General features: G+C 52.3%; 1 protein-coding gene across 2 annotated transcripts; it reads right to left on the bottom strand.

The window, feature by feature from the left end:
- Positions 1-1,760: 1,760 nt before the first annotated feature.
- SH3RF2 (SH3 domain containing ring finger 2) lies at positions 1,761-25,338 on the bottom strand. 2 transcript variants are annotated; one of them, XM_085074101.1, is made up of 8 exons: positions 23,911-25,338; positions 12,886-13,143; positions 10,851-11,174; positions 7,186-7,280; positions 5,108-5,278; positions 4,717-4,931; positions 3,862-4,223; positions 1,761-3,391 (listed from the first exon to the last, which is right to left on the bottom strand). In XM_085074101.1, the coding sequence occupies exons 1-8, from the start codon at positions 24,280-24,282 to the stop codon at positions 3,104-3,106; spliced, it is 2,085 nt and encodes a 694-aa protein (XP_084930227.1). In that variant the 5' UTR covers positions 24,283-25,338; the 3' UTR covers positions 1,761-3,103. The 2 variants fall into 2 exon arrangements, with proteins under 2 accessions (XP_084930227.1, XP_084930226.1); XM_085074100.1 differs by having other exon boundaries at positions 1,761-3,394; positions 23,911-25,336.
- Positions 25,339-25,863: the final 525 nt, after the last annotated feature.

Genomic DNA, 25,863 nt, shown 5'->3' with positions numbered 1-25,863 from the left:
TTTCACTGGAGCATTCCCTGGGCTAGATGCAGAAAGTAGACAACAAAATTCCCTACTAGGTCATGCAAACATCAGGGAACTTTTGTTGACCCCTTCTGCCTTTAAAATCTCTTTTGGCTGTAACTTTGGTGTAAACAGAACTTTTCCCCCTTCATTACCCTTACAGTCCTCCTCAGCCTTTCACTGAGGGGTCCCTCGTGTGCTGTTTTCCAGTCAGTCTCTGATCCACTACCACTTCCCATTGGGAATACATCTGAAGGGATCAGCCTGAGTAGCTCCCACGAGCTTTGCTGGTAAATCCCCATCACTTCATGGACAGTTTGGGGTTCTGAACACTGATTTCATGAATGTTTGGAAATGTTACCTTTTGAACAGGACAGATACAGAAGCTTGTGACAATCCTGGAAAATCTTGAGCTGTGATTGCACTTCAAACATGTTCTTGCACAAATTAACTGCAATGACTGTTGGGTAATGAATAAACCTCCTAAGAATGATAAATGTATATGTGATTTTTCATATTCCCAGGCTACTCTGGTGTTTCTAACTTAGATGTTTTGGAGCCAGTGTTTACATTCCTAGTTCCCAAAGGGATGGAAGGGCTGATGGGCCCCCACTATCCTGGGCTGGCTGTGTCTGGAGGAGCCAGGGGCTGGAAAGCAAAGCCTGCTCATTCCACATAATTTTCTAGGGTTTCTGAATTTAGAGGAGTGAGGAGTGAGAGGAGGAAATTCCTGGCATCCTGCACACTGGGATCACTCCCGGCTTACCAGGATGGAGATATTCAATTTCTAAAGCTGCAGGTTCTTGGAATCATGTGGGGATATTAAAAAACATTATAACAAAATCCTTTTGACTTCCATGCAAAAGGAGGAGCCCACCTGGCAGTAGGAAAGACCCTTGGGAGTGGCTGTCAGAGGCTCAGCAACTGGAAGACAAGTAGAAACTGGATCCCAGCAGGGTCCTTCTGGGGACACTGAGTACCCTGGCCCCACCTCCGGGGAGCTGCCCAAGTGCAGCCTGGCCATCCCCCAGGCTGGAGGCACCTAAGCAGCTCTGATGCTGAATGGCTCCTCTTTTCTGACCAAGCAGCCATTTGATCCTCATAATCACTAATCTGGAACTTCTCCCTGAGGACCCCAGGCTCCCAGGAGAACAGTGTGCAGTGATGCTGGAGCCAGTTGCCATCGGGATGACCCTGCGGAATTCCTTGCAGAATTCCCTCCTGAGACTGGGCACCATCACTTCCACCTTTCTTGTGGCAGGTGAAGGGTGAGTCTCCTCTGGGCCCAACATTCTTGGTGGCACAGAGCTCTGCTGGGGCTGGGGGCTGGCAGTTGAGTCTTGCTGCAGTGCCCAAGTGCAGGGAAGAGCTGATGAGGTGATGAGGCTCCTTCCCCTGCAGCCAGCACTGTGAGGTACTGCTTGGCTGGTCCTGGACACACCGAGTGCAATTCTGTTCATGTCTGAGTGTGCTGGGCGATAGAGCCAGCTGCTTTCTGGTTCAGCTTTAAAAGGATGACAGGAATCCTCAGCAAAGGAGCAGCACATCTCCCCTGAGGCATTCAGCTGTCTCTGAGGTGGCATCACTGAGTTGGACTCACCCTCCTTTTTGTGGCTGCTGCCACCTTTTATGCCTGGGCACAGGGCACGTTTTCAGCTTGTCAGGGTGCTTCTGCAGGAGCTGGAATACTGACAGAGCACAGAGTGAGAACTGATCTGTGCCACTGATCAGAGCACAGAGTGAGAACTGATCTGCAAATCCCTGCAGGCAGACGCAGCTTTCCTGCTCCACAAACAGAAAATCTGGAAGAGGGAAGGTCCAGGGGCTGTGGTGTAGTGAATTGTTTTATCCATTCTCTTTGTGTAGTTTCAGGAGAAAACGTCCTTCTCTGAGGCTGTGCCAGGGCCTCAGAGAGCTTCCACTGACCAGCGGAGTTCCTTCCCTGGGTTTGTATGCAGGTAACCGAGGATGGGATCACAGCAGTTTTGGAGGAGGTACAGCTGTCAGAACAGCAGGCAGCTGGTGCCTTGCAGCTGGGGTGGGAACTGCTGATGGACAAACCAGCAATGAAAACTAAGCATGTAAACCACAATCTGTTGTGCAGAGGTTTGATGGAGAATAGGTGTAGCTGTGAGCCAGCATGGCTCTGCTGGCTTTCCCAGGATTCACAGGAGAATGCTTGGCTTGGTGTCAGTTGGAAACCAGAGCTGGTACTGCCATGACAGAGGGTGCTCTGGGGCACGGTGAGCTCTGAATTCTGCTTTGTCTTACACAGACAGTATTTCATGCATCTGAATGTAGGCTGAAACCCATGAATTCCACTTAAGATATTTACAACAGCCACATCTGAGTGGGCAGGTGGTGGGAAGGGGCTGGAAGGAGCTCATGGGCAGGAGGTAGCTGACAAGTGATCAGAGGAAAACAAGCAATGATTGAGAAGGGAGATTCAGTGTCCCCACTGTAGAGCCTGGGTGACAGCAGTAATGGCACAGCCCTTCCTATTGGCTCTTTCTCCTGCAAATCACCTTTTAGACTGTTCTGTGTTAAAATTCCTGTGCTAAAACCAATGAGAAAAGCAAGCAAGCAACCACCCTAACAAAAAAAATCCGAGTGCCCCCCTCCAGTCAAAGGCAGTGTGAACCATCAGCCAGGAGCTGACTGATTCTGATTTATGGTTTCTTTATCCTGAGACAGGTAGGTAATGAGCCAGTGTTTGATCACTGTGGGCTGCTCCTCCTGCAGCCCTGAGGAGATCAAAACAAATGTAACTCTGATACCTGTAGCATTCCTCCCCTCCCACTGCTCCTGTGGTGCCCTACAGGCAGCGACCCTGGGGAATGTCAGCTCTGTGGAGGCCACGGACCCTTGACACATCTCCCTGTGCTCGAGCAGCCCTGGGGCAGGGTGGCTCCCTCAGAGATTCCCATAGTTCTCTGCAAGTCTCAGACTCGCAGGTCCTGAGGGTGTGGTGGTGTGGGGACAAGGGAACATCGGCCCCTGGCCAGGCAGGGAGCAGTGCAGGAGGATGCAGGGTCTGGGCGCTCACCCTGCCCCGAGGGAGAGGAGCTGGAGGGGAGGAAGGCAGGTGTGGGTTACCCGGTCAGTTTGCAGAGATGCTGCTGTAGCTCTTCTTGATGGGGAAGGTCAGCTGCCCCGAGAGGTCCAGCGACAGCGCCTTGGGGTGCAGCGCCCGGCGCGGGTGCAGAGGGCTGGAGCCCAGCCGGGGTGAGGGTGAGTAGAGCACCAGAAGCTCGGGGCCCAGGCTGGCCTCGGGCAGGAGCCCCTCGGGCCCAGGATCTGTCCTGCTGCGGAGCAGCCTCGGCGAGGGCTGCAGGCTGTGGCGCTTGGGCGGCGGCGGGCTGTGGTTCTGGAACCTCACCGTCTTCACCTGCTGCAGTGAGAAGGAGCCCAGAGTCAGGTGGGAACAGCAGACCCTGCCTGCTTTACCCTGCAGAACTGGGGAGATGTGCTAAGGGGGTGGCTGGAGCCTTCTGGGGGTATGGGATGCCTGCAGAGAAGCCCAGCGTGATGTGCAGTCGACGGCCAGCGGAAGAGAGTCCCAAGCACCAACACGGCAGTGCTGGCAGCTACCGGAGACCAAGGAGAGCTGGTCTGAGAGCCATCGACCGAGTTAGGGGCAGGGAGGGGAGGGGAAGAGGGGGAGGCAGCACAGCACCAGGAAGGCAACACAAATACCAGATTTCTTAATGCATGTGTCAATCCCAGTGATTTCTGCTGGAAAACTGGTGAGGATGGAACAAAGCGCTCAGGGGATTTGGCTCTGGTTGATATTGGCTGGCACTGCTGGTTCCAAGGGGACAGGGGACCCTCTGGGGCAGGGGGAAGCGCTGGCTGTACCTTTTCGGCGCTGTTGCGGGAGGTCTCTGGTTTCACCAGGATGGACGGCGGGGCTGAGGCGGGCGGCTTTGGAGCTGCCTCACTCTTCACCGGGGGCTCTTTGGCATCCAGGATCACCGAGCTGCACACCGAGGGCGTTCGGCTCTCCCGGCCCCTGACCACAAGCATCGGTGAAGCCTCATGGGAGAAGTTTGGCCTCGTTGCCTCATCCACGCCAGCTGCAGGAGGGATGCTGTGCGGCGGGGAGCTGATGTGAGGGTAAAGCTGGAAGTGCTGAAGTCGCCCCGCAGCCGTGGGACGCCTGAGGGAGCCAGTGATCTGCACAGGGGTCCCTGCCTGACCTGGCCGCTGCAGGGATCCGTCTAGGGAACAAGGACCACGGAAAGGAATTTAGTCAGGAAGCCAAAATAGCACAGAGTGAGCAGTGGTTACAGCCCTGCTCACAGGATGCTGTGGGGCTGCAGCTCCCAGGGATCACCACGTGCCAACCCTGTGCACCGGGACTGATTCTGAGTGTGAAACTACTGACAGTGGCTCCTGCCAGGGCACTGCTGCCTCCAGCACGGGCTCTGCTGCCAGTGCCAGGAACACACCACTTTGTTCCCCAAATACTCTTGAAAGCGTGTTACAAAACAGTGTGTATGGAATGAAGATAAATCTTGCAGACTCCTTGGAAAGAACATAACTACTGAGCTCTGCATAAAGCTTTGCAAGGAATTTTTCCATGCTGAGTCAAACCCCCTGGAATTTCCAAAGCAGCCAGAGCTGAGGCCACGCAGGGGTGGGAGACCATTAACCACGGCAGCTGGTGTGGTTAGGGCAATGTGTCCATCTCAGAGCCCCCCGAGCACTCACTCTTCCTGGTGCTGCCGCGGCCGCGCCGCAGAGGTGTTGGTCCCACGGCGCTCCTCCCGGGGGACGGGATGGGCACGGGCAGCAGCACTGGCTTCAGGGCTCTGCTCTGCCTCGGGCCATTTTCGGACATGCTGCCTTGGGAGGACAGCGAGGAGGTTGACAGTGTCCACGAGGTGTATAGGGAAGGCATCTTTGAGTCGGAGAGACTAGATTTCCTGTTGGGAAAGAAGAGAGCTGCCAGATGCCATCCTGCCTGGCGAGGGACCCCTGGCCCTTGTCAGCCCTGTGGGGATCCCTTGCCATAGTTCCTCTGTGGAAACAAGACCCCAAGTCCTATGTGTTACCCCCTTCCCTCTCCACGTGTTTTTCTTTGAGCTAAGAAACTCCAGACCTGAAGAGAGGAGTGACGTAGTTGCTGGGGAAGAGGCCGACTCTGCCGGTGACCAGGGACATGCCCTGCAGCCAGCCGTCCTGCTCCTTCCCGAACACACGGACGCCTTCTCCCTTCTGCAGCTCCAGCTCGTCTGGTCCGTGAGCCGCATACGAGTGGAGAGCCACGCACCTGGGGAGAGAGAGAGGGCGTGAGGGGAGGCAGATCTGCCCCCATGCAGAGTGGCTGCAGCATCTCGGAGCTCCGGGCTGAAGGACGATGCTGCTGGCTGTGAGGGAGCAGCTGCTGTTTGCCCGGAGCCTTTTCAGCCAGTGATGCATCGAGTATTTGGGTGCTGCCATTTGTGGAGTGAACTTGCAGGGAAGAAACCACCTGTTACCTCAGGCCAAGGGGGATATGAATAAAAGAAGAGCCAGAAGGAATGGAGAACAAAGTAGGTCAGGAGGATGGTTTCTGTCCCAGAATTGCCAGCCCAGGGTGACAAATGCTGGGGAGGAGGCAGCTGCTGCTCTGCATCTCACAGAGCGAGTGCTCCATCAGAAACACTGATTAGGGCCTGACAAGTACCTGCCCTAAGGCAAAGCTCTTGAAAGAGCACAGGTATCGTGCCCTGCTCAAGACAGCATCAGGAATATATTCTGCCTTTGAAACCAGAGTCCTTGCATCTGCTTGCCTGGAGCATCACCAGGAGGTGCTGGAGGCCCAGGGAAGAGCAGCACTCTCACCCCATCTTCCTCCCTTCCGCATTCTCCTTGACTGGAACAGCAGGACTGGAGCTGCTGCCACTGGAGGCCGTGAGGAATGAAGGGAATAGAGGTGGAGGTATGAGGAGGTACATGGCTCCACTCCAGGGCAGTGAGGAAATCAAACCAGAAATTAGTCTGAAATCCTCTCTTGACCTCTCTTTTGTGATTCTGGGACTGGGACCAAGGGATGAAGCTTTGTTCTCCTCACTTTGTCCACCCATGTGTGAGCACACAGCAAAACGACAGCAAAAGAAAATGGTGTATTTTTGAAAACTTTCACCTATTTGTTCTTTAAAGAATTTGAAATTGTCTCCAGTGTAACACATTTAATTGCACTATTGTTTTTTTCAAGGGGAATGTGATCTGCTCTAAGTATCATCGAGTTACAGCCCAATACAGCAATTATCAGGTATTATTTACAAAATAGAAACAATAGACTGGCTGTCTGGATATACATGGGCTACCCCAGAACTCTCTTAGGAATGTTTCTCTCTCCCTGTTGTTCAGCACAAGCATCTGAAGGTTTGACCTGCAGGGCCAGTCTGTGTGAGGGGGTCTGGCATAGCCCAGGTGGGCTCAGGTCATTGTCACTCTGCAGTGGCTCATGGCAGCTCAGGAGACACCTCAAGGCAGGGCTGTGCAGGTGCTGGTCTGACATTGCATCTGTGCAAACCAGGCAGCTGGTGGGATGCTCTAGCACCATCCTCCTTCTGCAAATTATTGTAAGGGCTTGGGAGTTGTCCTTTGGATTAGGTGGGTGCTGGAGCCTTGGCTGACCGATGATGGTGTGTGTGGGTGCTGCTCCTGGGCACCAGAGTTCCCACATCCTGGCTTGGCACCAGGGGTGCTGAGTGCCGTGTAAAGAGAGTATTGTGATGCTGTTGTTATTTTAGGTGCATTATTTAAGTGCCAGGCTGGTGAATCTTATTTCCATGTGATCATCATAGAGTGCTATCTGCAAATTTTAACTCTGTGAAAGTTTTCAGAAATTGGGTTGTTCAAAACACCAGTGGCCATGAAGGTTTTACGATAAAGAACTAGAGGCACTTAAGGAGTAATTAGTTTCTTTACACTTAAAAAAAATTAAAATGTATCGTTGACAAACAGGCAGAACTGTTTATCCACAGATAACTGCAGTGAGGCAGAAAGATGCTCTCAGCTGTGATATCAGGTCTCTGCCACCCCTGCTTACACCAACCAGGTCCACTCCTATATAGATCTGCATTTGGATCCAAGCTGTGTTCTGCTCTGTCTGCACCTCCTGGCTGGCAGGAGCAAGCTCAGGGTGAAGCTACAAATTACCCCCCAAAGTATTTCAGGTTCCTTACGTACAGGTAAGCTGGCCCGTGGTGCTGCAGGTGGGGAAGGGTAACGATGGCTGCCGGGGGCCCCAGTGGTCCTGGCTCAGGGTAGTAAGAGGTGCTGACCTATGAAAGAAAGGAAGTAAAGAAAACAAGGTATTAATCTGGTTATCAGCTGGTTATTAGCTGGTTATTAGCTGCTCTTCTTTAGGAAGAGCAGCTAAAAACATTTGACTGGCTTCACCCATCCTTCAAAAAAACTACCAAAGACATTTCAGGAAATAGAAGAGTCTGGAGCTTTTGACTTACAAAAAGACCAGGCACCAAGAGGAGGACTTAGAATCACAGAATTATTTAGGCTGGAAAAGACCTCCAGGATCATCGAGAGCTGTGACCAAGCCCCACCTTGTCACCAGCCCAGAGCACTGAGTGCCACATCCAGTCATTCCCTGGATACCTCCAGGGATGGGGACTCCAAACCTCCCTGGGTAGCTCCTTCCAACACCTGACCCCTTCAGTGAAAAAATTCTTCCTGATGTCCAACCTGAACCTCCCCTGCTTACAACTTGAGGTAATTTCCTTTTCTCCGGTCACTTATTATTTTTCCTTTGCCTGGGAGCAGAGCCTGGCCCCCACCTGGCTGCACCCTCCTGTCAGAGTTACAGAAAGCAGTAAGGTCTCTGCTGAGCCTCCTTTTCCCCAGCTCCCTCAGCTGCTTAACTCATGGTCCTTCTACATGGTGATGCTTCCCAGGGCACAGCTCGGTTGGACTGACGATGCTCACCCTGTCCTTCAAGTATGGAGCTTGCTGGGACAGCAAAACTGGGGTGTGGGGAGGCTCAGGGAGCAATGATGGAACAGGATAACCTTAACCCAACAGCCATGACATAAGAGAGTCACATCTGAGTCCTAAACCTGTATCTGTAGTTAATCCCATAGATGTGAGATCCACTTGATGCTCTTTCACCTCCTTTTGCTTGGTATTCTCTTTATCCCTCTTCACTTGGCTCTGACCAAGAGAAGTGCCTTTGATCTGTTCAAGGTCTCTGGTGATACTTCATGAACTAAAAAGAGTTTGGGAAAATGGCATTTCAAAGCCCAGGCTTTGAAACAGGAGAAGACTGTCACATGTGCTGGGTGAGGACTGGTGTGATCGCTGCTGTTTCACTTGTTTATTTAGCTCCAGCTGCCTGAACCCTAAATAATACAGTCGTTGTCCCAGTGATGTTTAATGACTATGATTAAAGGCATTTACCATGTCTGTGGCGTCCCAGGAGCCCCATGGCACAGAGACCCATGGAATGGGGGTGATGAGGGAGCACTCAGTGCTGTGCCAGAGGTGTGGAGGGACGGTGGCAGCAGGCAGTCCAGCATTCTCAGGATGCCCTTTGCCAAGCTGTCCCTTCTGCAGCACAAAATGCACCCTGAACAGCTGCCAGCAACAGCTTATTCCCATTTGGAATGCAGCTGTGCACGCTGGAAGGTGACAGCTGTGGTGGCGCCTTGGCTGTGCTGTGTTGTGTGGCATGCTGTGGTGGCAGGAGGTGGCCTGCTGGGTGGGGAACAGAGCTCCCAGCAAGGCAGGGTGGTGGCAGCAATGTCCCAGGAAGCTCAGGGCAGCGAAATGTCGCTGTGCTTGGATGTGGCCGGCAGTGGTGCTCTCCAGCAATGACCACAGGATCTTTAATGATGCAAGATGGGGCTTTAATCTTGTGTTCATTTCAAATCTAATTTCTAGTGGTCATGTCTGTAATGCGGTGCTGGAGCACTGGCTTGGCAAGGACCTAGGATAAAAGAAAAGTGACTCACCTGCTCTGGTGCTCTCCAGTAAATTAAATTAATTAAAACACCCCAGCAATTCCAGCTTCTGTCTCGGACCTGGAGTGGCAGGTCAGCTTCAAACCTTCTCTGCATACCTGGTTTTCTTTCTAGTGCAGGCAGGACCAGACCAGGTGTTCATAAAGTCGACTGGAAACTATAATTCTGTTTTATTAATTACCATAATCAGAATGCCTGAAATTTGGGTATTTGGAGTTTCTTTTTTCTGCATTGGAGCAAAATAACAGCCTTTTGCTGGTTTTCCTGATGGAGCTGTGTTGAAATGTCCCCTTCTGGGTGGAAAGCTCCATGTTTTTCATCTCTGTGTTCCCCTCTGCCTGGGAACAGCCATCATTTAGAGCATCCTCAAAGCTGCCATTGCATTTGCAACAGAGAGGAAAAAAGATTGAATGAAATATTTTCAAGCCACGTATAACTGATTTCAGCATTCACTTTTGCTGATCTCCTGTGAGTACCTTGCAAGCCCTTGTTAGTACGAAGGGTTTAATTCCCTGCCTCTCCTGAAATCCCTCTCTCATTCCATCTCCTTTCTAGAGTGTCACCAATGTGATTCCCAGCACTGCTGACACAGGCAAGTCCCTACTGAGATGTGGTGCCTTGTGAGAAGGGAGAACTTCCCCATCCCATCATGGGCAGTGGGAGCTCTTGGTGCTCCTGGACATTGGGCCTTGCAAGCTCCAATCATTTAGTACACAGATGTACCAGGGGCAGCTGTGGGGTTGATCAGCTCCCTTCACGGAGTGGCAAAGGAGAGCAGCAGCTCTCACAGATGTTCCCTGGCTCCAGGATCACCAGGCCCAGGGAACCAGCTCAGCTGTGACAGGGAAGAGATTCCAGTGGCGGAGAGGGAGGGTGTGGGTCCCTCGCTGCCCTCGCCCCACAGCCGCTTGCACAAGAGGCACATGCACAGGCATGGCCACCACAGCCCTGCAAACTGGTTCTGGCTCCACCTGAGCCCGGCTTGGCACAGCCAAGAGGAAGGAAGAGCCGGAGGAGGAGGGCTGGGGCAGTGCTGCTTATTCCCTTTTATGGGCTGAAATGAGTCCGACCTGCTCCCTGGTGGTGGGAATGCCAGGCAGGCAGGTCCTGTTGTGGGGAGCCCTACAACAACCCCCTGGCACAGCTCCTCTGGCTTGGCTTGTCCAGCCACACGCTGGGTGCACCCCCTGCTCCCTCGGCCTCTCAGCTACCCCAGCAGTGCCTACCTGGGCTTGCAAAGGAATCTCAGCTTTGAAACTCAGTCATTGCAGCCCAAACCCAGAGATGGAAAGTGAAAGCTGCATCCTGTGCAGCCCCAGAAATGGCACAGATTGCCCTGCAAACCTCTGGGAGCTACGGTACTGTTTGAAAGCAAGGAATCTCCAAACATCTCTTGTTTCTGCTGCTGGCAGTACTTAACACTGAGACTTTTAGGTAAGATCCCTTCGGGGGTGTGAGACACGCTACAGTTTCAGTTGAATTATGGAACTACTGTAGGGTTTCATTTCCCCTCCATAACCTAGGGTATCACATCCTGGCTCTTTGCAGGCTGCTGCTCTGTACAAAGTGCCTGCCAGGTGTTATTGCCTGGACATGGACTGCCAGGGGCTGGGTGATTGCTCTATAAAATGTTGGAGCAACCTTCAATATGAAGGATGTCATATAAATCTAAACAAACCTCTTTTTCTCCCAATTCACATATCTGTGAAGATTCTGTACTCAGATCTTTAGTCAGTGTGGGAAGAAGGAATGAGACTCTTCTACCTCAAGTGCATCAAGTCCCAAAGGTCAGTCTACACTTCTATCTCAGTCCCAAATTCAATGTGTGTCAGGATCATCCCAGGTTTTGGCTGTAGACCAGCACTCTCCCTGCCTTACCTGCAGAGGAGTTCCGTAGGGAAACTCTGTTTTCTCAGTGCTCTGGGTGGCCACGGTGGGGTTGCTGGAGCTGATGAGCACAGGGGAGCTGATCTGCAGTGCCGGGCGCTCGGCGGGCATGTGGACCATGCGGTTCAGAGTGTTGAGGGCCGTGGTGATGGAGAACTGCCGCAGGCTTTTCCGTCTGGAGTCAGGCACCTTGGGGAAAGCTGTCGAATCCACAGCCTTGGCCTTGGGAGATGCTGTTTGCAGGGAAGAGCCCTTAAACTGGGGGGACCAGTGGCTTTTGGTGGTCTGCAGGAGCTGCCGAGCAGGTGTGCTTGGCTGGAAGAGACCACAGGACAGGTGATGGGGTTTCAGGAGTTACACCTGGCACAGCCCCTGACTGCTCCATTGCCCTTTCCCATCTGGCAGCAGAGCTGCAGGCAGGGATCAGGTGACATTACAGGTGATCTTTAAAATCTTGGGGCTCTGTCATTTCTCTCATTTGTTGTCGGTGACAAATTCTGGGTGTAAAATTTCTGATTCAAAGCTGACAGCAAAATTAAAATTGGTTTGAAAAATTGTGCTAAGACAAGGGGTGACTGAGGATGAGTGTTCCCCTGATACATTGCTAGTCCAAAGCTTTGGCTGGCAGAGGTGCAGGGAGAGCTGTACTTAATAACTCTTACTCTGAATTAGCAGGGATATTTAGACTCATCTCACTTTTCCCTATGTGCATCTTGCAGCAGAACACCCAAGCCCTGTAGCTGATGGTACAGCATGGGCTCAGAGAGGTCCTCACTGATGGTGGCATTCCCAGCACAATTAGATCCACCTAGTTCCAACTCTTTGAACATTCATGGCTTGATGCTGCTTCCATTGAAAAAATCCTGGCTGGTTAAGGATTGGGGTTAATGAGGGAGAGGCAGGCCCCAAGTTTGCATATGGGCAGTGTTCACACAGTATTTCTTGGAAACTGCTGATCAGGGTGTTAGCAGCAAAGGGCATGTGGTGACAGTGTTTTTCACCACGATGGGTGCCAGAGGAATTAATCATGATTTACTGCTGACATTGATGAATTGCAAAACTTGGAGATTCTCACCCACTCGTGGGAGGCAATGTGCTCGATGCCTGGAATGGACAGAGAGACCATGGCAGGAGAGATACAGGTGGCTCCCAGATTTTATTATTTTTTAAAACGGGTGGTTTTCACATTTTCCCTCTCCAAAATAAGGTTAAAAGCCAACAGTGTCTGTGTAGGTACACATGTACCATGGCCATGCAGTAATTTCTGTGTGTGATCAAACTCTAGACTAAACTGGAAACATTTTTCTGCCTCTCTGAACACCTCTCTGTGCCCCATGATAAAATGGGGCACAAACTGCGTGTCAGAGCCAGGAGAAGCCTCATGTCTCCCACAGTAGCCCTACCTTTGCCTTCTCTAGAATTATTTTCTAATTCCTTGGTGGCTCTATGTGTCCCTAACTAACTTGTGTCTGTTAATGCCAGACTTGAATAAGTCATTACTGAAGCTAAAATTATTTCATTAAATGAAGACATTTAAAAAATATATTGGATCTTCAAATAAGATGTTTTGCTTGTGTCCTCCTATAAAACAGCCACAAAGCAGAGCTTGTTGTAATTACGGGCGTTACAAGTATTAATTTTATTTCTAGGAATTGGTGCCGGTGCCATTTACACCCTGCATCTCAAGCTAAACTGCCCAACACAATTAATGTCTAGACCAGTGCTGACAATATTCTGCCAGGGAGAGGGTGGCTGGAAGGTCTCTGGAGCCGCAGCACCAGAGAATGGGAACGCCAGGAATGCTGAGCTGGCGCCGGCTGAGGCTGGGAGCCACCTGCACCCCTCTCTGGATGCTCTGTCACCCTGTGTGCCCACGGCGGGTTAACTGCTGGCAGCACTGTCTGGGGGGCTTGGGAACCCTGCTGACAGCTGAGACGAGCTCCTGAGGAGCCAGGGAGTGGCAGAGCTCGGTGCAGCCTGGGAAGCTCAGCGCGGCCCTGCCGTGTCGCGGTGCTGCGGGAGGTACCTTCTGGAAGGTCAGGCTGTCCTTGTTCTCTGCCTTTTCCCGGCTCCGCAGGTCAAGGCTGAAGACTGGGCGGGGCAGGGGCAGCTGCTTGATGACCTGCACGGAGCTGGCTGGGAAAACGCCGCTGATGCCGTTGACTTCGCCCAGGTACCAATTCTCATCCAGCTGCCGCAGCAGCACGATGGTGTCCCCCTTGTTGAAGCGCAGCTCCCCGGGGTTGTGCCCGCGGTAGGTGTACAGCGCCCTGGCTCGTGGGACCTGGGGGACGAGAAACACCCCCTGCAGCTTGTCCAACACACACAAAATTCCCCAAAAGCGTTTGTAACTAATGGGAAAAAATGCGGAGGTCTAAGGCTTAAGCTCGCATTTATTAGGATTAACTACCCACATCCTTTCTTGATGGGTTTTACTAATGAAGACAAGCTCCCAAATACTTATGCTAAGTTTGTATCAAGATGAAAAGCAGGCTAAACTTGTTTAAGAATATTAAGAAACAGTTAAGACCTTAAAGTAGTCTTCCCATGGGATCTTACTGCCTGCTATAAGGGTTCCTCCAACACAACGTCTATTTTTATGACCCAGGTATTTCTATTTCAGAAGGACTGGAGGTCACAGCCATCATCCAGCCAACCTGGTGGCTGTCACCTGCCAGGAGAACACAGCAGAGCAAGATCTGTGCAGGATCTGCGCTCCTGTGCTTCTATCCCCACTTTAACAAGTGTCTGTGATTTTATTTCAGCTTCTTCCTGGATTATGGGAAGAAGGGGCTTAATGTTGCAGTGTAATATGGCATAGAAGAAATGTGCCAAAACCGAAAGAGATGCAGGGACTTTACCATCTTGACTCTCCCCAAAATGAAATTCCAAAGTTCCCCTAAAACAAGTGCTGTGCTGAGCCCTGCCTGTACCAGAACACTGCGTGGAGCTCCTGTGCTCCCCACAGCGAGGGCTCCCAGCCACAGCCCTACATTTTAAGGGGATAATCCAAATACTGAACTCCACTACTGGCCTCTTAGCTGGTGGCACTCTGTGTGAGCTCCATGTTGGGAAGTTGGGATTTTCTCCAGGTCTAGAATCTTGATTAGCTTTAAGCAGAAGTGCTGGTGCCCAGGACAGCCAGGGACAAGAGGCTGTTCAGATGCTTCCTCACTGGTCTCTGCATGTCTGGATTGTCCTTCTCCTCTCTTTAGAGGCTGCCAAGTGCTGTGCCCTGCAGTTTCTCCAAGCCATAGTCACCCCCTCCTGCTCATCTCACCAGGGATGGTACTTCTGTACCAGTGATGCATTCTGGCTTTTCCTGCCTCTTACTGTGCATTTCTCCAAATCCATCTGTGTTGGTGACCAGGGCTCAGGCAGGACTCCTGCAGAGCTCCCTCTCTCCCTGCCACTTTTGGGTGGTCAGCAAGGTAGAAGTGAGAAACTCAATGTCAGTTGGCAGAAGCGTGGAAAAGAAGCTGTGTAAATTGTTACGTTTTTGGAAAGAGGACATCTTCCAGTGTCCCCAAACCCTGATGTCTGGTTGGGAAAAAGAACCAAAAAGAGAAAAAAATTCATGTACTGCTTTTACTTCAAAGCCTTTGAAATGGGAAGCAATTAGTTTAATGTCTAGTTCTAATTATGTCATTCTGTCTCTTAATTTGTGCTCACAGTAAACACACGCACTTGGCTCAGTGACATGAACAGCACATTACTGGGAGAAAAGAAATGGGAAAAGTGAGGCTTAGGCCAGTGTTGCTCTCCATCAGATCCAAGGGGAAACAGGGATCATGTCTGTGCCAGGGCCATGGAGACTCCCTGCAAACACACACCTGTATGTATGTTTTTTCATGTGGAAAACATGAAACATGGGGATAGCGAACATGGACAGCATTTCTCCTTCAGACCCACTCAGGGTCAGACTCACTGGTGTTACACAAGGATGAGGAGCACAGACCTTGGATTGCCTCAGGAGCAACCAGAAAACAAGCAGGCCTCTTACAAAGTGCGAGAACAGGGCTTGGGAAGGAGGAGCAGCAATGTCTGGGATGTGAGAGAATGGCAGGATACAGCAAAACATTAAAGGCAGCATGAACGAGTTATGGAAATGTATTAAAAATAAGAGAAACTCTGAAGTGAAATGCATACCTGATGCTAACTGGGAACAGGGAGCAAGCAATGGAGTGCTGAAAGTCTGGAATAATATTTCTTCAGCAGGCAAAGGGATGAGACAGCAGGGCAGACTGGGATAAATACCAGAAAACCGGGTGGGACAGGTGTGTTTGTGGTGTTAGGGCTGGCTGAGTGCATCCCTCTGCTTGGATGCATGGATGGTTGGATGAATGAGCTCTTTCTTCTTCTCACCACGCTCACAGCCTTCAGCTCTTCAGCTCCTCTTTAACCCTTTCCTCACACTTTTCTGCCCTTTCAAATCTCACGACCCAAGTCAGCTTTTCCCAAAGTATGTAATTTTTGCTATTTAATTTTTTTTTCTAAATTTTGTTTGGCTGCTCAGATACTGAGCCAAAAATATCCCATCAATTTCCCAACTTTATTTAGGACATAAACTAAGCTGTTACCTATCCACAGGGAGCAACTAATGTGGTTTTTCCTGTACAGGCCCATCACAAAATAAAGCTGCAAGCTGAAGACTTCAGAAAGACATGCAGAGTCTCTGTTTTTTAACGTTTTTGTAGGGTGTAGGAAAGACAAAGAAGAGCAACTGAACCACGCTGTGGCAGCCATGGTGCTGGAGCTGGGGTCAGGCAGCACAGCCCCTGTGGGTGGGTGGTCAGTCTCACAGCTCATCGCGGTCCTGTGGCTGCAGGTCTGATCTGATCTGATCCCTGTCTCAGCTTGGGCTGATTTCTGTCCACTCCTGGTGTTCCAGATCCTCTGCAAGGGATCTGTTTTGCTTTATTTAAAGTAGGTTAATTGCAAAGGCAGAAACTGGGGTGCTAATTAACCTGGCGATAAAGACAAGGAGTGCCTGGAGGTGGCTTGCTCTGGGCTGAGGGCAGGAGAGGCTTTCTCAGGCCAGAACGTGGTCCTGGCACTGGGGAGGAAGGACCTGCTTTGTTTTGATGGAGTATTCTCCCGTTAGCATGTCCAGTTGCCTTTAGCTAATCCAAAGGAGCATTTCATTTTAGCAGGGTAGTAGTGACAGCGAAATGTTCAGCCAAATATTGCACACACTGCCGGCTCCCTAGTGCAGGCTTGGCTTGTGTCTGAACATCCCATTGGGAAAACACCGGGAGCAGCTCTGTGAAAATCTCAACTAAAGGTTGCTGAAAATTTGTGTAGAGTATTGCTGCCCAGTAGCAGCGAAAGAGAAACTACAGTGAAAAAACCCATTTTCTGGGTGGCTGCAACTTTTTTCAATGCTGCCTCATTTTTTCTGATTTTCCTCTGTGTTTTTTCATCCACCATACCCGAGTGAGACCCAGGAAGTACTTCAGGGTCTCAGAGCAGCCGAGCCCAAAGTGCCCTGTGCCACAGGGCTGCCTGCAGAGAGCACGGGAGAGCAGGCAGCAGGTAACGCCAGGTGTGGAACCAGAACCCTCTTGCATCAGCACTATCTCTGAGGGAGATGCTTTTCTCTCCTCGGCCACTCCACCAGGAGGGATGGTCATGGCAGATGCACCTCAACTCCTTGTCCCCATTCTCAGTGGATTTGAGGCCAAGAAAGGAGAACAGATCTTATTTTTTTCACTATTTTTGGCATTTGGCATCATTTGTGCTGGGCAATCATCCAACGCCTCTGAGTCTCCCTCCGCACAAAACAAAGAAGATTAAAAATACGTACGTGTGTGTGAGGAAGTAATTTGGGGCATCTCTTCCTAGCAGAAAAATGCACTCTGTAATTATCTGAAATGAACTGGTTATAACTCCTCACGATTGGCAGCAGGGGACTCATGTAAGACCCGTACTCAGCACGGGAATTTACAAAAAAGAGAAGGAGAAGCAGCGTGTGAGGCTGCCTGGGAGGGGATCACTGCGAGCAAAGCCAGGAGCATGGGAAGAGGAGAGGCTGCTGATGGAAGCTGGGAATGCCTGCAAACCTTGTCCCAGGCAGCTCCCTTTAAAACCCCCCAGAGGAGCAGCATGGCCCTGTGGCAACACCAGCTCTGCTAGAGATGGAGCTGCAGCCTGGATAGCCCAGGGGAGAGTGAGGCTGAGGCCAAGAACATGTCTGTGCTGGGATCCACTGACTCCTTCACCCAGCTGCTCGCGTGGCTCAGTCAGACACAGCTGGTGACGTTGGATGGAATCCTCCTGTGTCCCTAATGCTCTGACTTCACCAACATCACTGACATGTGCAGATGGACATGTGGGATGAGCGACATGTGGATCATTGGCACAGCTCATTACTCTAGGTGTCCAGAGCTGCTTCCTTCTGATTTACTGCCACTGCCTGACACAGCACTGGACCTGCCTTCCAAACCTCAGCAGGTGTCCTGCTGGCTCCTGCAGTGGGAATGCTGCTGGCAGATGGATCAGGAATGGCCTTGGATGGGATTGGACTGGTGTTTTCCCAGCTTTGATTTTCCTAACCCCGGGCAGGGAATGCCCTGGAGCAGCTTCCCCCTGCACCTCTGCATTAAATCCCAAGGGACTGATCCCAATCTGGGTTTCATGGGAGTTGTCCCACAGGGCAGCTGTCCTTTTAATTCCCAAGGACCTTGTGCAGGACACAGGGCAGCACTGGGCAGCTTGAATGTCTCACCCTGAAGCAATCAGTGACTCCAGGACAGATCTGAGGGCACAGCCCAGGCCATGCTCCTGCAGAGCTGTGACTTACACTGAGCATGTGAGTATTATCCACATGCACTGAGCACTGAGTATTATCCACACACCGACACTGAAGGGCACTGACATGCTGGCTTTTCATAGAAATGATCAATAACATCTCCATCCATTCTGATTACTGAGAGCTGCCTTCAATATCCTGCTGCAACTGCCCATGTCTTCATGGGATGAATGAGCCCCATCACCTGCTTTGTGTGCTCAGCTAGCACAGTTCAGGGCTCTGCAGGATCCAGGTAGATGAAAAGAGCTATTTGAATGTAAATTAATTGCCATTACAATTCTGTTTTTCTGCATTTCAGCAGAGGAGATAACTTCAGCCTTGTCACAGAGAACAAAACCTTCAAAAGTGAACTTGTCATTTCAATCTCTTCGTATAATTATATTCTGAGGATTCAGACAGTTGGGTGGTTTCTGAATTATTTCTTCCCTGAGGAGGATTGTTCCCGTCTTCCAAGCACAAGTAGACTGTGTGCAGCAGGGAGAAAAAAAGCCAGTCCCTCCTGCTCATGCCAGCTCTGGAGCTGCCCCATTCCCTCCTGGGCCTGCCAGAACAGGAGGCCAGCACAGGCCATGGCTAACGCTAGAGGCCACCTGCTCCTGAGCCAACTGGCCATCATGGGGACATACTGGAGATGTGAATTGTATGGATTTAGCTGGTTTTGTGCTGCTCCAAGGCTGCAGCTGCTGGGGCGATGGCAGAGAGACTGGGAGCACTTACCCCTCTGCCCACTCACAGCCCTGGGGTACCACTGCATCAAGGGTCATGTCACTCCTGAACGTGGCCTGTTGTAGTTCTGGCTTTGTACTGCAACGGTGACACGGAAAATTGGGAAAATTATTTAAAAAACCACAAAGCAGCTTCTCTGATGGAGAGGATGAGAGATGCTGAGGCAACACTGCCAGCACCCAGCCCTGAGAGGAACACCTGGCCACGTGTTGGCAACATCTCCACGGCTCCCCAGGAGGACACAGTTGGATCAGGCTTCACTTTGCCTGTGTGAAACACTGGAGAGATTCAGGTGAGCAGGAGGAATGCCCAGGGCTGGAGCTGGACCTGAGTGTGGCTTTGCTCCTGGGTGGTGGCAGAGCCCCATTGTCAAAGGGAGGGCAGGGACAGGTCTGTGACAGGAAAGAGAGGACATGGCAGGGGGATGCTGGGGACCAGGACCCAGCAAGCTCAAGCTGCAGTGTCTGCATGAAACCCTTTCACGCCTCCTCGCTTGCTGCTGCTCTATCAGACGTGTCTCTGCTGCCGTCAGCACTCCCGGGCAGTGGTTAAGTTGTGTGTCATGGGTTTAAGCCGCACGGAAAACAAACTGTGTCAGCCCTCGGCGTGCCCGGTCATGATGCTCTGCCTCAGCACCACCATTCTCAGAAGTGGCTGTTTATTGTGCAGGGAGGAAACCTGCATCCTGCTCGCTCCTCCTGCTGCTCTCTCCCTGCTGGTTCAGTGCCCTTCCTGTGCTGGGAAAAGGAGCGCTGATGTGGCTCCTCAGCCAGCGCTGCCAGCCCTGGGCAGCATGGCCACCTCTGCCCGTGAGCACTGGGCCTGGGCACTCTGCAAGCCAGGATGGTGCTGGCAGCAGGGAGAGCCCTCACGCCTCTCAGGACACTCACTACCTCCAGCCCTGGCACACTGCAGAGCAGCACGGGAATGTGCTTCCTCTCCACCCTTCCCTCTAGAGGGAAAATGACAAACTCAGGCCAGTGACCAACTCCATGGACTCGGGGCCAGTGGCCAGTGACCTGATGATATGTGAGGAGGACTCAGACTTTGAGGCTCCTGGCTGACCTCGGCACTGCGCAGGTGAGCTCGCGGAGGAGCCCTGCTGTGCTATTCCTGACTCGCCATCTGAGCCTGACTCATTGCCTTGGAAACAAATTAAAACACTTTTATGTGTTTGCAGCTTGGTACCTAATTTTGTAAAACCAGGGAAACTGGCTCCTGCTGTTGGCCATGGAGGTCTTTTGGCTTTCCACCATCCAACGGACTACCCAGGAGCACCCTGTGCCTGGTCTGTTGCTCACACAGCTTTTGGGGTGTGTGTTGTTCATCAGTCTATGTTGAGGTGACCCCACTCTCTTTGCAGTAGATGAAAGTGCTAAAATTACACGCAGGGGGACAAAAGATACACACCAATGTCCTGCACAAGGTGCCACCAGCACTGCAGGAGCAGCTCCTCATTCTGCTAGAATGAGATAAACCCTGATGGGATGCAGCAGTGGAGGAGACTTGGGACAAGTCCTTTCTCCAGAAAGGCCATAACACCACACAGAACTCTGTAGCCAAATGAAGCCTCTCTGTGTCCAGCTGAGGGGCTCTGGGACACATCTCCACCAACCCCAGCAGCTGTGGGGTGCAAGGATGCTCTGGTGGGAAAGAAGCCAACACCACCACCTCAGGCAAAGCCCAGGCATGGGCAGCATCCACAGGCATGTGACATCCCCACAGTTCTTGTCCAGCCCAAGGGAATGTGACACACATTTTGAGGTCATTGCTGTGACAACACAGGAACTGCTGGGGGTTTTTGGAGGATGGGGAAGGGGGTTGGCTCAGTGAGGGGGCCAGGAAATGTGCTTGCCTCTGCCAGGTGCAAGCATGGAGTTTGCTTTGAACAAGACTTCAAGAAGCTCCAGCAATCCAAGTCCTGTCTGTCAAATGCAGAAAGGAGTTGGAGATGACTCTGGAGGAGAAGAAAATACCAAGACGCAGGCACTATCTATAGACGTCCGTGTGAAGGTGGGACGTTGGAGTGCAAAGTATTTTTATCCCAATAGAGGTGTTATCTGTCTATCTCCCATGAAATGCTGGAAGGGGGTGTTGAGCACTCAGTTCATGAGAAGAGAAAATAGCCCAAGTCACAGTTAAATCTGCGTGGTCTGTGTTTTCCTAAGGCAAGCTGTCATACTTGGAACTTTTTTCCTCTGGCTCAGTGTCCCATGTTTGTTGCATGACAAAGTTCAGCACCCAAGTAGCTGTTTAGTGGCCTGGATGGAGTTTTGCCGTGTGCAGGGCGCAGCTGGGTCATCCAGTCCCCCTGAAGAGGTGTGGCAGGTTCATGTACACCTCAGCACACATGGTCTGCTTGCTCACCAGCTTATGCTGGGGCTGCAGCCAGGTGAGGAGGAGCTTCAGCCTGTAACCACACCTGGCACATGCCAGGGGTGGTTCCTAAAAGTTCAAAGGCTTCAGCGTGGCTTATTTACGCATACACCTCCTAGCAAGTCCTTTTATTCTTAAATTCCAGACAGTTTATTATGTGGACATCCTGAAAATCCCGAGTCTTGTCCTCTCTGCACTTGATGTTCAAGATCTGAAGGCCTGGCCTGAGGTGCCAGGAGCAGCAGTGGGGCTCAGAGCTGGGGGCTCCACAGGGCTGAGCAGGACCCAGCATGGCCAGGCCGTGGTTACGCACGGATGGCTCCACGTGCATAAACCCAGCACGTGCCCACACCACGTTAGCTCGTAGGAAGTGGATTCAAAAGGGATTTAAATGCCAGCAAATAAATAGCTTGGGATGGGCTGTAATTAGAAAACTCCCTGTTCTTTAACAACTGGCTCTGGGAAAGTCCTGACTGCAAACTGAGTACTGTATTTGTGCCAATCCAGCAGCTCCGTGGGGCCTGCTTGCTCTTCCTGCTCAGAATGAGATGAGCTCTTGGCTTGCTGGTGATGAGGGACTTTTGCTTTTTGCCTTCATGGATGCTCATGAGCATGAAGAGCAAAGAGCTGGCAAGGAAACATCTCTGCTGAGAGAGAAACTTTGATCAAACTTGTGATTTTCTCAGCTGCAGGGAGTAAAGGAAATTTATTTATAGAACAGCCTTGGTAAAACCAAATCCTGGCTGCTATCCTGCGCTGGGTGGTGGCTCTGGCTGCAGAGCTGTGTGGGGCATGTCAATTATATTTGCATTGTAGCACGAGGTGGTGGATAGCATTGGGGCAATTAGCAGCCCTCGTAGATTGGGGCAGTCAGGTTTTGGGGAGCACATGGACCCTGTAGTTCTGAGTACCTGGGGAGCGCTGTGGTGGGATGAGCAGCACTGCAGGGGAGCTGCTCTCACTGTGATTCCTGACAAAAAGAATCTGCTCTGAGGTTCTCGTATCTGGAGGTCTCTGCTTACCCAGATTCCTCCAGGTGAGAAAACCCTGGAACTCAAGCATCCATGGGATAGGGAGATGACAAGTCGCTCTCATCATTGTCTCATCTTTGCACTGCACAGGCACTTTCAAATGTGCCCCTGCTGTGCTGGGTCATGTGCTGCTGTCTCTGAGTGCCAGCTCAGGGGAGGCTCCAAATCCCTCAAGATCCCACTGCAGTACCCAAAGTAACGGCTGGTCCCAAATGCAGGTATTTAAAACCACCAAAACCAAAATGTGACTAATACATCACATTTTCTTCGCCTTGCAGCAGAGGATTCCGAAGTGTTTTATAATTAAGTAACTAATTAAGTCTAAGAGTATTTCAGTGTAATGTGTTTTATATCCCTTGCCAGAGTGGCACAGGAGCTCAGAGGGCTGTCCCAGTGCCAGGGAAGCAGCCACAGCCACTGCTCCCCCAGCGCTCAGTGGCTCGGCTGATTCCCAGGAGTTTGGTCTTAAAATTGGTCTTAAAAGCTTTTGGGAGCTATAGATGGATGGATGTTGCCAATATATACTAGCATTAAGCTCCTACGTGTCCTGAAAACCAGTTAAAGAAACATGAAATGAGTAAGAGAGAATAAAACCAGACAGATGTATTTGTGCTCTTTTATCCAGGGCCAGGGGAGTCCACTTGGAAGAACTACAACCTTCTCCTTGTCAGCTGGAATGCTGCCCGGGATGGCAGTGACTGAAACCTGCCACTGTTGGGTAGTTTGTACCTTGAACGAAGGGCTCCAGCAGCTCCTGCTGCTCCCCTGGAGAGCTGCTGGCTCCCAGCAAGGGTGTCGCTGCCACTGCAGCCCCATGGTCAGAGCAGAGTCCCCATGGACGGAGAAGGTCCTTATGACCAGAGCAGGGTCTCTGTGGCCAGAGCAGGGTTTCTGTGGCCAGAGCCATCGGCAGCCCAAAGTCCCACTGTGCTCTCCCCCTGGCCCTGTGCACCTCCTGGTGCTGCAAGCTAGGACAGCACTCTGGGCTGGGCTGTGTTGCCCACCTGCCCCCACCCTGCTGTCCCTGACTGTGCTGTGGCCAGGCAGTGCTCCCGGGAAGGGGACCTGGTGCCTCTGGCTCAGGCCTGCACTGCCACATGCTCCAGTGGGAACACCAGAGAGAGGAGCTCCCCAAGGAATGGCTGATTTTGGTGTGTGATCCATCCAGATCCCAGAGATTCCCTGGGACACACGTGCCAGCTCGTACCCACAGGACACAGCAACACCCGCACGGCTCCAGCGCAGGGGACAACACCTGTCCTGTGCCTGGCTGGACCCTTCCAGCTCTGTGCTCTGACCAACACTCTGGGATTCAACAGCCCTTACAGCCAAGCTTTGAGTGTTATTAAAAGGTGTGTAGAGACACCATACCGAAGAATAGTTCAGGTGAGAGAAATGGAAATCCAGGAATATAATGTGTGAAAGGTGAAGCCATAAGTCTCTACCCCAAATTCCATCTGAGCCAAGCTCTTCTAACAGATCTAATATCACATCCTCATTATTCAAGAAAAGGTTTTGTATGGTTAAAGAAAATGACAGAAAGAACTTAGAATTTTAAAATTAGCCTAGTAAATCATCCCTAGGTACAGCTGGTGAGTCAGATTTAATATTTTTAACTAGTGAACCTCCAAGAACTTTGGAAGAACAGCAGCATCACTGGGTACCCACCTTCCTTTCCAATGCAGAGAAACTGAGGTGCAGCTATGGAAATACCTTCTCCACCACTAACAGTTACAGCTCTGTAATTACTATCTTAATTGCTATCAGTCAAAAGAAGTGTATTGTCCGAAAGTCAAATCACCTGAAATGCCCTCAAAAGCCAGGAAGCATCTCAGAAAACTGGGGGGAAACAGCTACTGGGAAGTTTTTGCAATGAGAAGGGCAGGCTGACTTTGTCTCAGCCTGGGAGTCAATTCAATTTCTGCTCTGATGAACTTGAAACAGTCAAATATCACACGGAAACAGCAGCCAGATTTGCAAACAAAACACTCACTCTCACTTCAAACACTCTGCAGTGCTGCTAACAGAGCAAGTTCCTGGCTCTGGGCACACAGCAGGAACCTTTCTATGCTCTTGGACAGAAGAAAGATCTTAAGAACTTCCTTACCCCTTCCATGTGGATCCTGGGATTTGTTGCCAGCCGATGCTGATGCAGCTGCAGCCCCCTGGGACCTCTCCTGATGGAGGCAGGGGAGGACAGGACCCCCGACCTCTGGATGGAGCCAAACCTACTGACGTTTTGTCCACACCTGACTCCATCCAGGAGGCGAATGAGGAGCAGGTTGGAGGGCAGCTGCTCAATACTGCACAGGACGAGGGTCCTACACTCGGGGCACCGGAGCTCCTTCTGGGATTTCAGGATCCTCTGCAGACAGGGCTTGCAGAAAGTGTGCTGGCACGGCAGCACCTTTGCTGTGGCGTCAAGCTTTTCAAAGCACACGGGACACTCCAACAGGTCGAGGAGAGCCAAGTCATCCATCTTCAGCGCAGAGCTCCTTGAGGAGCGGAGCTGGAGCCATCCACACCCCACATCCACCGGAGCCCGCTGAGATGCGTTCGTGCGCCTGCGAGAAGCAGATCCTGGGCTCAGGCTGCTATCGTGCTCGGAGGGCGAGGGAGGAGGGAGCACAGCGCAGAGCTGCGCTGCTGGAGTGTGTAAGGCAGCCACCTACATCCAGGGCTGTGCTCGCCAGCCAATCTGCAAAAGCACACGCTGCGCTTGCAGCCCAGTTCGAAATGAGTCACTCCTGACTCAGTTGGTGCGAGGGGACGGAAGCGCTGATGGCAGGACAGGAGCCCCGGGAGCTGCCGGCCAGGCGGAGGAGAGGCTCCTGGAGCCGGGCCGGGGCAGCGGAGCGGGCCGGGCGCTGCCCCGAGGCCGAGCGCAGGGAAGGCTGCAGCGCTCCTGCTGCGCGCAGCGCGACTGACAGGACACAGAGAAATTCACCAGCTCAGATCAGGGGATGAGAGTCCCTGATAACCATCAGCCCCGACCTGTTTGTGCTGCGCTCCGGCCGCACCGCCGCTCGCTGCGCGCAGCCCTCGCACACCCCCGCGCCGCCTCCGTGCTCACACAGCCCGGCTCGGCTCGCTCCCTGCCCGATTCCACAGCAGTTCTATAAAAAGTCCTTCAAACGCCACCACTCGCCGGGGATACCTGGCAGGGCCGCGGGTGGCTCCGCGCTGCCATCCTCGCCCGGTTTGGCTGCCTCAGCGCGCTGAATCAACCCCGAGCGATTATTCCTCCCACAGCCTCGAGTCGCCCAACCTGTTCGGCTCCCGGCTGCGCTGGCTGAGGCCAGGCGCTCGCTCGGCGGGGCTCAAGCCTGGGCCTGCAGCGGCCGCGAGGCTCCGCAGCGCAGCCGCGATGTGCCGAGGGGCCCAGGGCGGCCTGGCACCGGAGCTGGCACCAGGAGCTGGCACGGGCCTGCGGGGGGAGCAGCGTGTGCCAGAGCCGATCCGAACCCGTCTTGCTATGCCCAGCGCTCCAAACGGGCAGCGGACGCTCCAGCCTCCCACTCGCCGCTCGCCTCGCCGGCACCCGCTCTGTGCGACAGTGGGGCACCCGGACAGCGTTGGCACGGCCGCGCTCTGGCCCTTTGCGTGACTGCTGCCATCACCTGGGCTCCAGCAGCTCCCCCTGTTCCCACCTGCAGTGTGGTCAGCAGTGGGCTGGGGCCGGGGCAGGGGGGCCGCAAGCGGGTGCAGAGCATGTCCGGCAGCTGGCACTGCTCCCGGCGGGAAGGTCTGTGCTGGAGTGAGAGCTGAACCCAGCAGCAGCCACGGGGGTCTGAGGGGAGCCTTCCCGCCCAGAGAGGTGCTGGTTTTGGCAAGGGAGGCCAGGAGCCATCTCATGGTAGCTGCAATTTGCATTCCCTTTATCAGCGGAATTCCTATCTCAGGTCTGCCTGCTGCACAAATTGATGGATTGCCTAAGGAGCAGGAGAGGCAGTTAAGGTCCAAGACCATTTTCCTTACAAACCCTGCCATCTTTCAGTCCTGTGTTTACAACGCACAAGTACTGCAAATATTAGAGGACAAAGCTGTAAATCTGAAGATC

The sequence above is a fragment of the Lichenostomus cassidix genome, chromosome 13 (genome assembly GCF_008360975.1).
Source record: "Lichenostomus cassidix isolate B80296 chromosome 13, HeHo_3.0, whole genome shotgun sequence".
In the NCBI taxonomy this organism is placed as follows: domain Eukaryota; kingdom Metazoa; phylum Chordata; class Aves; order Passeriformes; family Meliphagidae; genus Lichenostomus; species Lichenostomus cassidix.
The sequence above is the reverse complement of the archived record's forward strand: the minus strand, read 5'-3'. Positions and strand labels throughout refer to the sequence as shown.